Raw genomic sequence first — 14,262 nt, 5'->3', positions numbered from 1 at the left:
TGCCTCAATACGTGGAAGACCTATGTACGTGCATATCAAAAATCTACACGTACCACTTTCTCGGCCCAGGGTCGTGTAGTAAGTGATGCGAACTTCGTATTGCCAATTTCTGTTGGTTAACTTATTTTACAGGTATCCTAAACAACAGGCGAATTCACGACAACCATGGCAAATAAGGATTTAAGATAAATTTCGCGATATTTTGTTAAACGGTTTTATTGCAAAAGTAGGGAACTCTTGTTACTCAGCTTATGGATGGATGTAAACGTGCTATAATTATTGTTTCCGAAGTAATCTGTGAAATATTATTTGGTAGCCTTAGCCTATGTATTTCATAATGTAAAAAGGGTTGACAGAAGTACGACATATGTATTTTTGTTTTCCCTGCTTTGTTGAGTTAAGGAACGATGCGAATTTACCCCCACTTTTGCTAAAACCCTAATTACTTAAATACAAAATTTGCGTCGTAATTTCAGTGGACGATGGGTTTTGTATCGTATATGAAGTTAAACTATGTACTATATCATTACATACTTAGCTTACTTATATACAATTTTCAGACAAAATCTGGATAAATGTACATATAAATCCATACTGATGTTGTGTTATATGGATGCGGATATGCATAAAATAATGGTCACAGTGGGTAATATTCCTTTCACATGTAGTACTGTTATTTTATACATTCATGTGCACACAGGGTTCGCTACCCCGGGTTTTTGAGGGTTGGGGTTTTTGGGGTTTTTGTGGGTTTTTGGGGTATCAAATCTCCGGAAAAACCCTAATGCTTAATGGGGTTTTTGCGGGTTTTTGTGGGTTTTTGTGGGTTTTTGTGGGTTTTTCCGGGGTTTTTGTAGGATTTTGAGGCAGATTGAAACAAAATCCCTTAAACTACTACGTAGATCAATGCTAATTAACTTTTCTGCTTCATCTTGAAATTTTGAGAATTTTCATTTGCGACTTGAATTTCCAAAAATCATAGCATATTTCCAGGTTTACATGTCAAACATGAATTTTGGATGTAACAGTCCAAATCAATGATAACGGTTAAAATTGCATGTTAAAATTGTATATTAAATTAGTTTTTCTGTAATAAATAATTTTAGGAATTCTGGTTCAACCTGCCCCAAAATCTACAAAAACCCACAAAAACCCAAAAACCCACAAAAACCCCAAAAACCCCGGAAAAACCCACAGGGTTGGGTTTTTCTACAAAAACCCCGGGGTTTTCCGAACCCTGTGTGCACATCGATCGAACATTTTTGAATTATTGAGCATGTGTACCATAATTTTAGATAGGCTGAAATTTATTTCATTTTCAATATTGCTTCCTGACCAATCCGAAAGTAGCAGAAGTTTGTTTACGACAGTTTCAAATAATAATTTTTTCCTATTCAATGCATAAATGCGAGACGAACTACACATTAAAAACTCATTTAGTCTATTTATTTGACATCAAAGAAGCCGAAATATAAATACATGCATGCATATTTAGAAATGGGCAATTCCTAGTATTCATAGTAGTCCTCAACTGTTTTGTCTGGAATACAGTGATATCCACTCGAATGCATTTTGAATCCATGGGGACATCGTGTGTCGTGAATATTCACATGCTATTAACGTTAAATTAATAATTAAAATTTATTTACATATGTACATGAAATGAACAGAATATCATTAATTTCAAGACCTGTCGGCTCGAGTAGAAGTTTTTAATTTCTTTCTTATCCAATTCTCGGTCTTCGTAATCACTGGCTTCACTCATCTTCAAGGCAACGACCAGTGTCACGCAGATGAGAAAAAGTGCAAATTTCATTATTAGTTTAAAATTGACTAAAAGTAAATAAGTAAAAATATGTATGAGTTCCGCTCAACTCTCAAGTTTACGAGAAAGTAAAATCAGGCTATTAGTTTAGTATTTATTACATGCATGGCAATTATAGATCAATCTACTTCAATCAGTCAACTTCTAATTCGACGGATGTTGTGGTTGACTTTATGGTCACTAATGAATTCTGGGTACAGATACCTGCAAAAACTAACCGCATGCACAGCCACTAATTTGTGGCATAAGATTCCTTACTCACTTAATTGTACACATTTATGTACATACATATTTACTATTATAACTAAACCAGTCTACTTTATTAACTTTGTACATAGTTTACTAACCATTATGTGTAGCATTCATGCAATATGCATATTTAGATTTAGACACATGTTTAAATCAAAGCATTGCATTAAATAATTTCACGATCAGACTTAATTATGCCATATATGCATTAGGTTAGGTAAGTTATGTAAGAATGAAGAAATAAGAGTGCACTAAACTCTAAGAAAGCTGGTATTAAATAATTACTGGTCCGGTAACATATATGACTCTACTGGTAAGGTAATAACGGGTACTATCGTTTAGTAATGTTGTGGTAAAGAAGACTTCTTTACTTATCACTCAAGAACAAACTTTTACCAGTCCGGTAGGAAGTTATTACTTTATTACCTAATGTTGTATGTAGTGATGTTTGTTTTGAGGAATCAAACGATTTTGCACAGGAAATCAGACTGAAAACAGTATGCATGGAAAATTGCCATGCAAAATTTCACGAACAAGATTAATTACCCCTTAAAGGCTGGGTGGAGTCATTAGTTGTTTATTAAATTAAATAGGCAAGGGTTTGATAATAAACATATGCATGGGTTTGAAAGTCCATTAAATATTACCGGTTTTACATGTATGTATTTCTGTCTGTCTCATCCTCAGTATTTTGGTATGCTTCATTGGTTATGTACATATAAAACTCACCATATCATATGCGGTCATTCAACCCCTTCCTTCGACCTTTCAGTGAAGGGCCCTGCATTTCGATTTCCTACAATCACACGTGCCCTTATGCAAGCATGCATGTGTATCTATTTTTACATGTATTTGGAGCAAGAAAGAAAGTTAAGCCTACTTTTATTCATTTAAGTATAGACTTGTATTCGTATGGAATACAAGTCCAATAAGAAATGAGAGTATTATAGCTTCATATACATATGTACGTACATAAATATGTACACATATCTATCTTCACCTGAGAACGAAATTCATTTTAATCGTTCATCATTTGTAGCGCAACCGAAACTTAAAATACAACTTTGTTATACCATCTTTGTACGATTTTTTGTACGATTTTGATCCCTTAAAATTGATTTTATCAACCTACATACTCATCTATCGACTTCAAACGTAAGGAAGACACGTTAAAACACTGATATTCTTCAATTGTACAACTTTAGTTTGATTTGAAAATTGCAATCCTGGGTACCGATAGGTAGCTAATTTCATGTTTTGTTTACCCATTAATATCAAACTTAATGTATGTATTCATAATAGAAATTGTATTCCACAAATTCAGGATTAAAGAATAGAAAATTTTTATTGTAATTGCTCTATAGGGGCCGTTCATAAATTATGTAATGCAAAATGGGGGATTTTCTAGACCCTCCCTTCCCCCTTTAACATTTGTCGCATAAGCACGATACCATTGGAGCCTTAGACCCTCCCCCTATCGCGTTATATAATTTACGGTCAACCCCCTACAGGATAGATATTTGTCGTTTAGAATTATCTACATCAACGTAAATTAATTTCAAAATCAAATAATATATTTTGAAGACAAATTCATGGATTCTGAGGACATTAATTATTGTAAATATGACACTAGCTTTCGGAATGCTTATTCCTTCATCAGGTCTTTCAAATTCGATAATTAATTGAAAAAACATGTACATCATTTTTCCGTAATTTTGGATATGAGTATACATTAGCAACTAAGTTACAGGACCAAATTTCAAAAAATTCACAAGTGTTGAGCACCATATACTGTTGACGTTCATTCCTTTAGATGAGTTCATGATATTAGTTGAGCTTCTGATTAGTAGGGCTTCCTTGAACTTTGAAATTTTCTTGGTTCCTTCATAATCATTTTCAGAGATGTTGTGTCAATCTGATGTTGTTCTTCAGCTGTGTGGAGGAAAATGGGTGCTTAATGTTTGATCTTCTTACATCGTTTTGGTGTTCTGAAAAGCGTTTATCTATGCATCTTCCACTTTCTCCAATATATTTTTTGGGACAGTTCGCGCAATTAAATTCATAAATGCCTGCATTCAGTGGTTTTGATTTTTGTTTCATATTGCATACCAATGTTGATACTTTTTGTCCAGGATAATATCCAATTTCCCATGATAGTTTCCTGCGCAAGAACTGAGCAATTTTGGTAGTTGGCTTTCCTGCCCATGGTAGAATTACGCGTTTTTGTATCTCATCGGTTGGCTGAGGGTGTACAATTTTTTCTTTGACGATGTTCAGTCTCCTTTTTATCATTTCTTCAGGGTATCCATTAGACTTCAATGTGTTGGTTACGAAGTCAATCTCTTCGTTTATGTGGTCATCATCGCATAGAATTAGAGCTCTTCTTAACAATGTGTCACATACGCTTATTTTATGAGCATTAGGATGGAAAGATTTGAAATCCAAATATTTGTTGTTATGGGTGGGCTTTCGATAAACGTAGTGTCCAATTTGTCCATCGTTTTTGTCATACAGCATTGTGTCCAAAAAAGGTAATTTCCCTTCTTTCTCTACTTCCAGAGTAAATTCAATGGCAGGATTGAAATTATTCAGTTGATCATGTATGCTTTTAAGTTTTCTCCCCTTTGCGATGATGAAGGCGTCGTCCACAAATCTTCTCCAGAAGTTAATATTGAGATTATGATGAATAGTCTGCATTTCCAGCATTTGCAAAAATAGCTCTGCCACTAGGGGGGATATTGGGGACCCAATTGCTGCTCCGCCGGTTTGATGAAAGTACATATCTTTATACTGAAAATATGTAGAAAATAAACAAAATTTAAGTAACTCCATTATGTCATCTTTTGATAAATTGTCGGAAGATTCTTGGTATTTTTGGTCTAGTTGACTTCTGATGTAAATCAAAGTCTCTGGAATTGGTACGGTGGTGAAAAGTGATTTTAAATAATATACGCAATATGCAAATTTCTATAACATAACTAACATTAAATGTCTTAAAAACATGACTATTTACTTTGAATATTTTGAAATAGGAAATTTCTCCTGAAATTTTTCTTATTTCCAATTGGAAAATGGAAACTCCGCCGGAAAGAAGTGTGCAAGAGATCGCACTAACAAATCCGATCGTAAGCCGAATAAATTCTCAAACAAAACTATTCAAATTTTGGAATCAAAATATGTTCCAAACTTTCAGATTTTGACTACAATTCTGCAAAAGACCCCAGTCTCCTTAAAAGATGCACGACTCGTCTGCAAATTTTGGAATGACATGGTTCTCACCCTGCCAAACACGCGATTTGCATTCACCCTGAACGACGAGTATGAACGCAGAAACTTTGAGGACGAAGAGACGGAACTTAAAGCCGACCCGCTTCCATTTTTCGCAATATGTTCCACCCTCGACCGCCGACTCGCGAAACGTATCCGCGCCACCTGTGACACTGCAGCGTTAGACACCCCCCTAGTTATTCCTTGCATAAACACCTTCGCCGCTAAACTGCTGCACTTTTGCGACAAGTTTACCGACATTATGCAAATTTTGGAATTTTCATCTATAACAAAAACTGTTTACCATCTATCAAGTTTTAAAAGATTACTGCCCGAATTTGAGACAGTGACTTTTTCATTCTCTGAGTATGACATTCTGAACAGGCAAATTCTTCCCGTGGTTCTGACCCCAAAACCGAATTTGACCATGTTGAAGCTCAATTCCCAGCATGAGACCACTACTCCAAGTCTTATCCAGCTGGTTATCAATGTCTCGCCAAACTTAAGAGAGGTCACCATTCCGTGGGGAGTGTATCCAGATTTCGCCCATACTAAACGCCTCGACTCCTTAACGATCGCACTGAGCGATCTTTACGCCAGCGATATCGGTCACTTTAACCCCGCCGAATTTTCGCGAATGTTACGTCAAGTTGACGACCAATTGGTTACCCTTTGCTTCGGCGAGACGAATAGGACAATTTACATATTCGGGACCAGAGTCTGGAATCAAATAGAATTTCGACTGCCGAGAAAGATGCCGAAATTAAGAAAGTTTCGAAACGTTTTGTTCGACGTTTTTCGGTGTGACGATGTCTTGGCAGATTTAGAAAAAATGCCTGCCTTGGAAACGCTCGTGATTGGAAAGACCAATGCAACAAAGTCGACCGCCTTGCATGAATTTTTGCAAAGGATTTTCGACGCGGATAAGATTTTGGGAGGCGTGAAGGATTTAACGATTATTGAGTTGTATGATCCCAATCTTTTGGCTGGGGTGAAAACAGCGTTTCCGAACTTGGTGAACTTGCGGGTGAGAACGTTTACTGGGAACGCGGATTGGAGTGAGATGAAGTTGGGCGTAGTCCTCCAGGCGTGTACGGGTTGGAAGGGATTGAAACGTTTGGAGTTAATGGTTCCAAGCTATCCGAGACAAATGGTGGGTATAATTCAGGCTCTGTTCGATGCCATGGAGTTGTTCAAAGGTCAGTACTTTTCGAGTTGAAATGTTCTAAAATGTTGACAATTTGGTTACTGCATTTTTCATAATGATATAATTTACTTAATTTCAATTTGCACTTCAGGACTGAAAACGTTGAAAATTTGGACAAGTGATTGTCTGTATTTAAGGTACAAATTGACCGAGAGCGAGACGGATCTGTTTGAGCAACTCCTTTTGGCAATGGATACAATGGATCAGGTCATTATTCGGAATATCGAGGTGAATTATTACACATTTGGTTTAATTACTTAATATTAATCAAATTGTGTAATATTAGTTTTAATACAGCCTAATTTGTATATTTTTTTACAGTTCGACGAACAATCAATGAGAACTATATTGAATTTCATGATATCAAACAAACTGTCCATTACAAAGTTTAGGATGTTTGAAGGACAAGGGTATTAATCCAGTGCCAAGGATTAATTGAAATTTTAGTTTGTAACCAGGCTCGACTTATGTAAATAATACGAATTTGGTTTATTTTTCGACATTTTCTTATTATAAAACTAGGTTTTGCTCTATTACATCCTTACATATCTTTAACATTTTGATAACTTGAAGGGTAAAATCGAACAATAATTAATCCCGGATGGGTTATAAATCATACGTAAAATGATATTAATATTCTGCATATTTGTATTACAATATTTGCGCTTTCCATTCTATTCGAATACAATTCTATATTGAATAAATCACAACTTAAGAAACTATTAATTGCTATAAAAAATACATACATCCCAAATAATCATGTACCGCACGCGTTCAATTTTGTAAATGTGTCATAAATTTACCACATTGCATATATGTATGTAAATAACCTCAGGCATGCATAGTGTACAGCTTTAGAATGACAAAAATTGCCTTACACCATGAAATGACCAATATTTAATTCATCATTAATTAAATATTATGCCGAAACTTGCTTCGAATTTTAACCTCTTACCTACGAAGTACAAATATTCGTGTAGTATTTTATTTTCTGTTAACGAAATACAAAATTGTGTGTACCGCATAAATTACCCTGAAACCAAAATTTCTGAAAAAGGGTATTTCATATTGTGGACAGCTCGACGATAAAAATGGATTTTTTTGACATTTGTCTTCCCAAATTTTAGAAATTTCCCGATATCGACCAATGTTTTAACTCAAAAATTGGAAACTGTTTGAAAACTATAATTCGTTTCTATCCGGTGTAATAATGAGATCTACAAATTTGTACATCGTACCGAAGGGAATTATTAATAAATCAGTAGTACGAAAGAGGTTAACTAACACGTTTCTAAAATATCATTATGCATCTTACGTTTTCGAATATGTGTAGAAATCGCACTTTGCATCTTGCATAGAATATCTTTCATGCATGACATATTATGCATTTTGCAGCATGTATAATACTACAAAAGTAACTTACCCACCCATGAAAACAAAATATTATTCGGCTCATCACAATCACATTCCAAGTTACAAGATACACTTTAATATCAATTATGTCAAATTCATTCAACAATCCTTTCAAGCATTCCGTCGCAAACAAAGCCACACCCAAACACAACAAAACACAACAAAAGGCAAACGAATATTTCATCGCTTCATACGACACGGGCTCCCATCTAGGGGTTCCAGTCCCGGGATTTTTCGGGATTTTATTCCCGGGATTTTTCGGGATTTTATTCCCGGGAATTCCCGGGAAACGGGATAAGCAAAATTCGTAAGCAAAATTTTTAATACAAGATGGAACTTAAAATTTTCTAACTTCGATGTCAGATTTTAACTTGAGGCAACAAGAACACTTTATTTTCGGTATAATTATGGAATCTGAAATCAGTTATGCCAAAAAATACTAACACGTTAGAAGTGATTTCGAATTTTAGTCGATGAATTTAAGGCTGAATGAAAGGCTTTTTGAAGGTAGTTCATATATTTGAGCTTGAAATTTTTAAATTGCCAAATCCCATGTCCAATTGTATTTTGTGAATAATGGTTCACAATTTAGGCCAAATAATACTGACGAACGTAAGTTTGTGCATTTCTGGTTAACATGCTAGCGAATCCTTGATTAATTATTTATGTTTTCTGGAATGAAATTATCAAACTTTTTCTCTCAAAAAAAGACGAAAATTGAGCTATCACAATACATCGAAATTGTACATTTACTATGGCAGGCAAAACACTATAATCGCTAATTTGTATTGCTATCCTATATGCATTTTGTATAGGCCAGAAAGTAGCATACTTTATAATACTTATGCATGCACAAATCTCTAAAACACATCATTAGGTATGTAAATAAGTATTATAAATGAGTAAGAATTATAGGACTCGACAAAGACATCCAACGAGTATTTCAAAAGTGAAATTAAACTATTTTATTATGTTCACCTTATAAAAAGAAAAAAAATTGCAAACTATTTTAGGCGCCAAAATTTTCCCTGGGGAGTTATGAGACTTTTGGGATTTTAAAGTGATGGCATAGGGAACAACTTATTTCAGGAACGGGTTGATGGAATTGCACAAAATTTTTCTCCTACACTCTTTGGATCAATACCTTGGTGCGTTCTTCGAATTGAGTCGAAATTCCAACTTTAAAGCCAAAAATTTTAATTTCGAAAAATTGGTTTTTAGTTGTGACGCAAAAAGTATGGCGAAATGTTCGTCGATTGGATTTACCCCAATTTTTGATATGTTGCAGATCTTTGGTAGTAGATTAATAGTTCAATTACCCTAAACGTCGAAATCGACATGCGTGACCTTTTTCCGGGGGTCGAAAGGTCGCGATGTCAAAGGTCGCCGACCTTAATAAATGGGATATCGTTGGAAAGGTCTTGACGAGAGGATTCCGAAAATTTATACTTTGTGGGGTCTGGGACCACCCCCTGCAAAGCTAGAGCCAGGAGAATATTTTTGAGTTTTTCCCATTCGGGCTTCCGTGTTAGCTCCCTATCCACTGCTATGTTAAATTCTGGACAACTGCATATTTTCGTTCTTTGCCCTCTAGACTTGCATAGGGTCATCCCAGACCCCACAAAGTATATATAATCCTCTCGTCAAGACCTTTCCAACGATATCCCATTTATTGAGGTCGGCGACCTTTGACATCGCGACCTTTCGACCCCCGGAAAAAGGTCACGCATTTCGATTTCGACGTTTAGGGTAATTGAACTATTAATCTACTACCAAAGATCTGCAACATATCAAAAATTGGGGTAAATCCAATCGACGAACATTTCGCCATACTTTTTGCGTCACAACTAAAAACTAATTTTTCGAAATTAAAATTTTTGGCTTTAAAGTTGGAATTTCGACTCAATTCGAAGAACGCACCAAGGTATTGATCCAAAGAGTGTAGGAGAAAAATTTTGTGCAATTCCATCAACCCGTTCCTGAAATAAGTTGTTCCCTATGCCATCACTTTAAAATCCCAAAAGTCTCATAACTCCCCAGGGAAAATTTTGGCGCCTAAAATAGTTTGCAATTTTTTTTCTTTTTATAAGGTGAACATAATAAAATAGTTTAATTTCACTTTTGAAATACTCGTTGGATGTCTTTGTCGAGTCCTATAATTCTTACTCAAATATGCTCAGGCCAGGTACTTTTTATAGCCATGTACCTTTTTTTCCACCAAAATTGACTAATTTCAAGTTATATGGTAAGATTTGAATTTCGGGAAAAAATCCCGGGATTTGTCACGGCTAAAACCGGGATTCCCGATTCCCGGGATTTAAAAAATCGTCCGGGATTGGAATCCCTACTCCCATCCCGAAAATTTCCTTACATCATTTCCTTCCACGTGTAACATTTTCCGTAAAAAAATACTCCTGCTCCTTCCTTTCAAAAATATGTCACCTTGTCTCCTCTTTTCCGCTAGGTTTCCCAATTTCCTCCACCGCCCATAAATTCCAGATTGCTCCAGTTGCCCCAATCCCCAGGAGTACAAAGGGTACAGAAAATTACGTTTTCCTACCCAAGGAACGCGACTGTTGAACGGAGTCATGGCGTGATTTCGCACCACGATGGGGTCCAGAAATGATTTAATTGCTTCCATAAATAGGTCAGTCTGGATGACGCGGTCTAATACAATTATGGGTAAGCTGACCTGAATGATGGCCTCATTTATTGAGGTCACCCCAACCTTCCGACTTATGTTGGAGGCTAGCTGAAATTTATTTCCGGAAATGTATTTCGTCCTTTCCCTTAAGGTTTTGAGAAATTCTTTTCTTCCGGTATTTCGTATTCCCGCCGAAAGATCAGGTATTAGTCCCTCCGTCAAGATGGATGCTGTTACCCCATTGTCAAGCAGGACATCCGACATCGTCACGACATCCCAATCAGTGTCTTGAAGCAGTTGATCTAATTTTGATGGTACGTAGGGACCAAGTTTGGCCGTCATACAGGAAAAAAGCTCCCCTTGGTACAAATTTCCAAGTAAAAATATAACCGTGTACCAAACTCCGATAAATGCTAACGCTTTCCCGCCACAATTTAAAAATTCGGCCGATGTCCAATCTCCGTCATTTTGGCCGAGTATGGTCGAAATTGTCCAGAACGTTTTGTCCCATATATTTGTCCCCAGAGTAGTTTTCATCCGAGATAAGTATACAGTTGTCAAAATAACGCCGAAAACGCTGAGCAGCGTTAATACCCAAGTTTCAGAGTCGAATGGCATTATCAAGGTTTCAAAACTCATCTCAATTTTTGGAGTGATAACCAGAAATATAAAAGGTAAGTAATCTATGGCATGGACATACCACACTTTTCTGTTCGGACCTCTCTTCATGATAACTTGCTCATTGAAATTTTTATTCGCGAGATTTTTAAACGTGGGAGTGCTTACCGGCAATGTATAAAACTCTCGTGTCATCGTAAAATTCGGGAACATGTCTTTTCGGTATACATACTTTGAGAAATTATATTTCTTTGCGATCACCTCGTCGGCACAGACCTCCCGCGGAACAATATTTCGAAAATTGTAGGAAACGCAATCATCAAGATCTTCAGGTTCTTGCTTTCCGATTATATTGAGAGCGACAACGACTCTATTTTGCAAATTACTATTATATTTTCTCCAAGCAGATGAAACATTTTGCAGTGACGACAATCTCGGCATCGCGATAACCTTCTTTTTCCACGGGATGCAAAGAATTTGCAACGGGTAGTCATTCCGGAACATGACGACACTGGAAGTCACCGACGCGTCTGCCCAGTAAGATGTGATACTTGCATGGATAAAAATATAGGTCGGATTTTCGTTCGATAAGCCCATTCCGAGCATAATTCGATGTAGGAGACGGTCCCAATTGAGCATTTCGGGACCTGGATCGAGTGGTGGGAGTAGAAATGTGCAACTTCTGGGGTCAAATCGTGGAGAGAATTTTGAAAATGCTGTGTTAAGTGGGACAGATTGGTTGAGCAAATTTTCATAATTGTACCGCGATTGTAGGACATCCCAGTTTGGGACGTTGTCAAGAATCAAGGGACAAGACGGATTTGCGGAAAGGATTCCGTGGAAAATAAAATAGTAAGAGTGGTTATGCAGGTCTTGGAAATTTAAAATAAATTGGAGAGTGATATCTTCCAAAAAGTTTGATTGGTATAATTCCAATGTAGAAGAGAGTGATGTAGATGTAGTTAAATAAGCAATTAGCCTTATTACTTCTAAATTCATGGTGTCAGCGATTCTTAGAAAATTCCGATGTTAATAGATTTTCTATAGCAGGGAGAATATTTTGCACGCTTAATATACAACAAACAAGGTTTGGACGCAAATCGTATTAAGAAGATAACAATGCTCAATTCGTTATGGGCAGACTTATCGATTGGGATAAGTACATGCAGATATGGAGCAGCTAGGGTGACCAGACGTCCTGGTTTTCAAAAAATGTCTCGGTTTTGATAAAGTGTCCCGGTTTTAAAAAATCGCACATTTTTCGCCAAAGTATTTTATAAAAAGTAGATTTTACCACATAATACCAGTGCCGTGCAGATAAGATCTGCTTAACTCGCTTTTCTGCAAATTTTTCGCCAAGCACTATAGATATTATTGACAAATTTTTTTGTCTAAAATGTCCCTGTTTTAGTCAGAATAATTATGGTCACCCTACTCGGAGCAGCTAAAATTGTTCCAAGTCTAGGGAATTAATGATTATCGACTTGAAGTTTGTGCCAAAAATTATTGCACCCAATTTGGTAATTTATGTACTTATGGTAGCAACTTGAATTCCAGACAATTTATCTGTCGTTGAAAGTTTACATAGAATGGCACCATGAAATTCAACTTTTGTCTAACGACATACAAACGATGTTGGTATTTGTATAAGTGTAATCGTTATGACCAGCTTTTAATTGGGACAAATTATAATATTACTGTATATACACAATATGCATACTGTCCTCGTACTCGCCTCTGTCACCCCATTTGAATATTTTAACGCATTCGTGAGAGTCATAGAGTTTACTCAACATGGAAAGCTCGTATCGCCGAAAATGGGCTATTGAGATTTATGCAAATGAGGTGACACGCCTAAATGCGAGGATAGTATTTACATATATGTAAATATGCATAGGATGGTGAAGCCATAAAGAAATAGAACGATCGCCATGGTAAAGTTAAAGTTTGAAAAAATAAATGTGTGGCATTAAGCACTCGGGTCTTTCCCAAACTTCTATTCTTCAAAGCACCAAAGTAAATGTAACGTTTAATTAAAATTGAGATTTAAAAATTATTTAAAATGACTTTCCACAAATGAGCCTCAACATGATACCAATTTCAGGGGTATAACTTTTATTTATTTCTCAATATATATAGCTTTCTTTATGTACATACATACATCTGTACATTATTATGCATACATTATACCAGCAAAGTATCGTGCCCACCCATGAAAACAAAATGTTATTCGACTCATGACAATTACACCCCAAGTTACCAGATACACTTTAATATTAACTGTTTCATATTGATTTAACAATCCTATCAAGCATTCCATCGCAAAAAAAGCCACTCCCAAACCCAACAAAACACAACAAAAGGCAAACGAATATCTCATCGCCTCATACGACAAGGGCTCCCACACCGCAAATTTCCTTACATCGTTTCCTCCCACGTGTAACATTTTTCTCAAAAAAATACTCTTGCTATTCCCTTCCAAAAATAAGTACCCTTGTCTCATCTTTCCCGCCAGGATCCCCAATTTCTTCCACTGTCCATAAATTCCGGACTGCTCTAATTGCCCCAAACCCCGGGAGTACAAAGGGTACAAAAAATTACGTTTTCCTACCCACGGAACGCGACTGTTGAACGGAGTCATGGCGTGATTTCGTACCACAATGGGGTCAAGAAATAATTTAATTGCTTCCACAAATATTTCCGTCTCGACCTCACGGTCCAAAACAATTATGGGCAAGTTGACCCCGACCATTCTTCCATTCGTTGAGGTCACCCCAACCTTCTCACTAATATTGGACGCGAGCTGGAATTTATTTCCGGACATTAATTTCGTCCTTTCCCTCAACTTATTGAGAAATTTCCTTGTTTGGTTATCCCGTGTCCCCTCCAAGAGACCAGGTATGAGTGCCATTGTCAAGATGGATGCCGAACCTCCGATGCTTAGTAGGGCTTCCGACATCGTCACGACGTCCCAATCAGTGTCTTGAAGCAGTTGATCTAATTTTGGTGGTACGTAGGGACCAAGTTTGGCCGTCATAC

The 14,262-nt window shown here is 36.6% G+C and overlaps 2 protein-coding genes and 2 long non-coding RNA genes across 4 annotated transcripts; 2 read left to right on the top strand and 2 right to left on the bottom strand.

Annotated features, from left to right (window-relative positions):
* Positions 1 to 1,418: 1,418 nt before the first annotated feature.
* On the bottom strand, positions 1,419 to 1,905 carry LOC110850245. Its single transcript, XR_002547961.2, has 2 exons — positions 1,691 to 1,905; positions 1,419 to 1,613 (listed from the first exon to the last, which is right to left on the bottom strand). It is a non-coding gene; the product is annotated as an uncharacterized LOC110850245 (long non-coding RNA).
* Positions 1,906 to 3,970: 2,065 nt separating this feature from the next.
* Positions 3,971 to 4,855, bottom strand: LOC110850295. The gene has a single exon (XM_022097730.1). The coding sequence runs from the start codon at positions 4,853 to 4,855 to the stop codon at positions 3,971 to 3,973; it is 885 nt and encodes a 294-aa protein (XP_021953422.1).
* A 257-nt stretch (positions 4,856 to 5,112) lies between these two features.
* On the top strand, positions 5,113 to 6,965 carry LOC118435601. Its single transcript, XM_035851896.1, has 4 exons — positions 5,113 to 5,199; positions 5,268 to 6,540; positions 6,640 to 6,776; positions 6,870 to 6,965. Exons 1-4 carry the CDS (start codon positions 5,146 to 5,148, stop codon positions 6,963 to 6,965), a joined length of 1,560 nt encoding a protein of 519 aa, XP_035707789.1. The 5' UTR covers positions 5,113 to 5,145.
* A 1,570-nt stretch (positions 6,966 to 8,535) lies between these two features.
* LOC118435536 lies at positions 8,536 to 10,309 on the top strand. Its single transcript, XR_004834836.1, has 2 exons — positions 8,536 to 8,863; positions 10,142 to 10,309. It is a non-coding gene; the product is annotated as an uncharacterized LOC118435536 (long non-coding RNA).
* The last annotated feature ends 3,953 nt before the right edge of the window (positions 10,310 to 14,262 follow it).

This window comes from Folsomia candida, unplaced genomic scaffold (genome assembly GCF_002217175.1).
Source record: "Folsomia candida strain VU population unplaced genomic scaffold, ASM221717v1 Fcan01_Sc005, whole genome shotgun sequence".
Lineage (NCBI taxonomy): Eukaryota > Metazoa > Arthropoda > Collembola > Entomobryomorpha > Isotomidae > Folsomia > Folsomia candida.
Note: the sequence above shows the minus strand (reverse complement) of the source record. Positions and strands in the feature narration are given on the sequence as shown.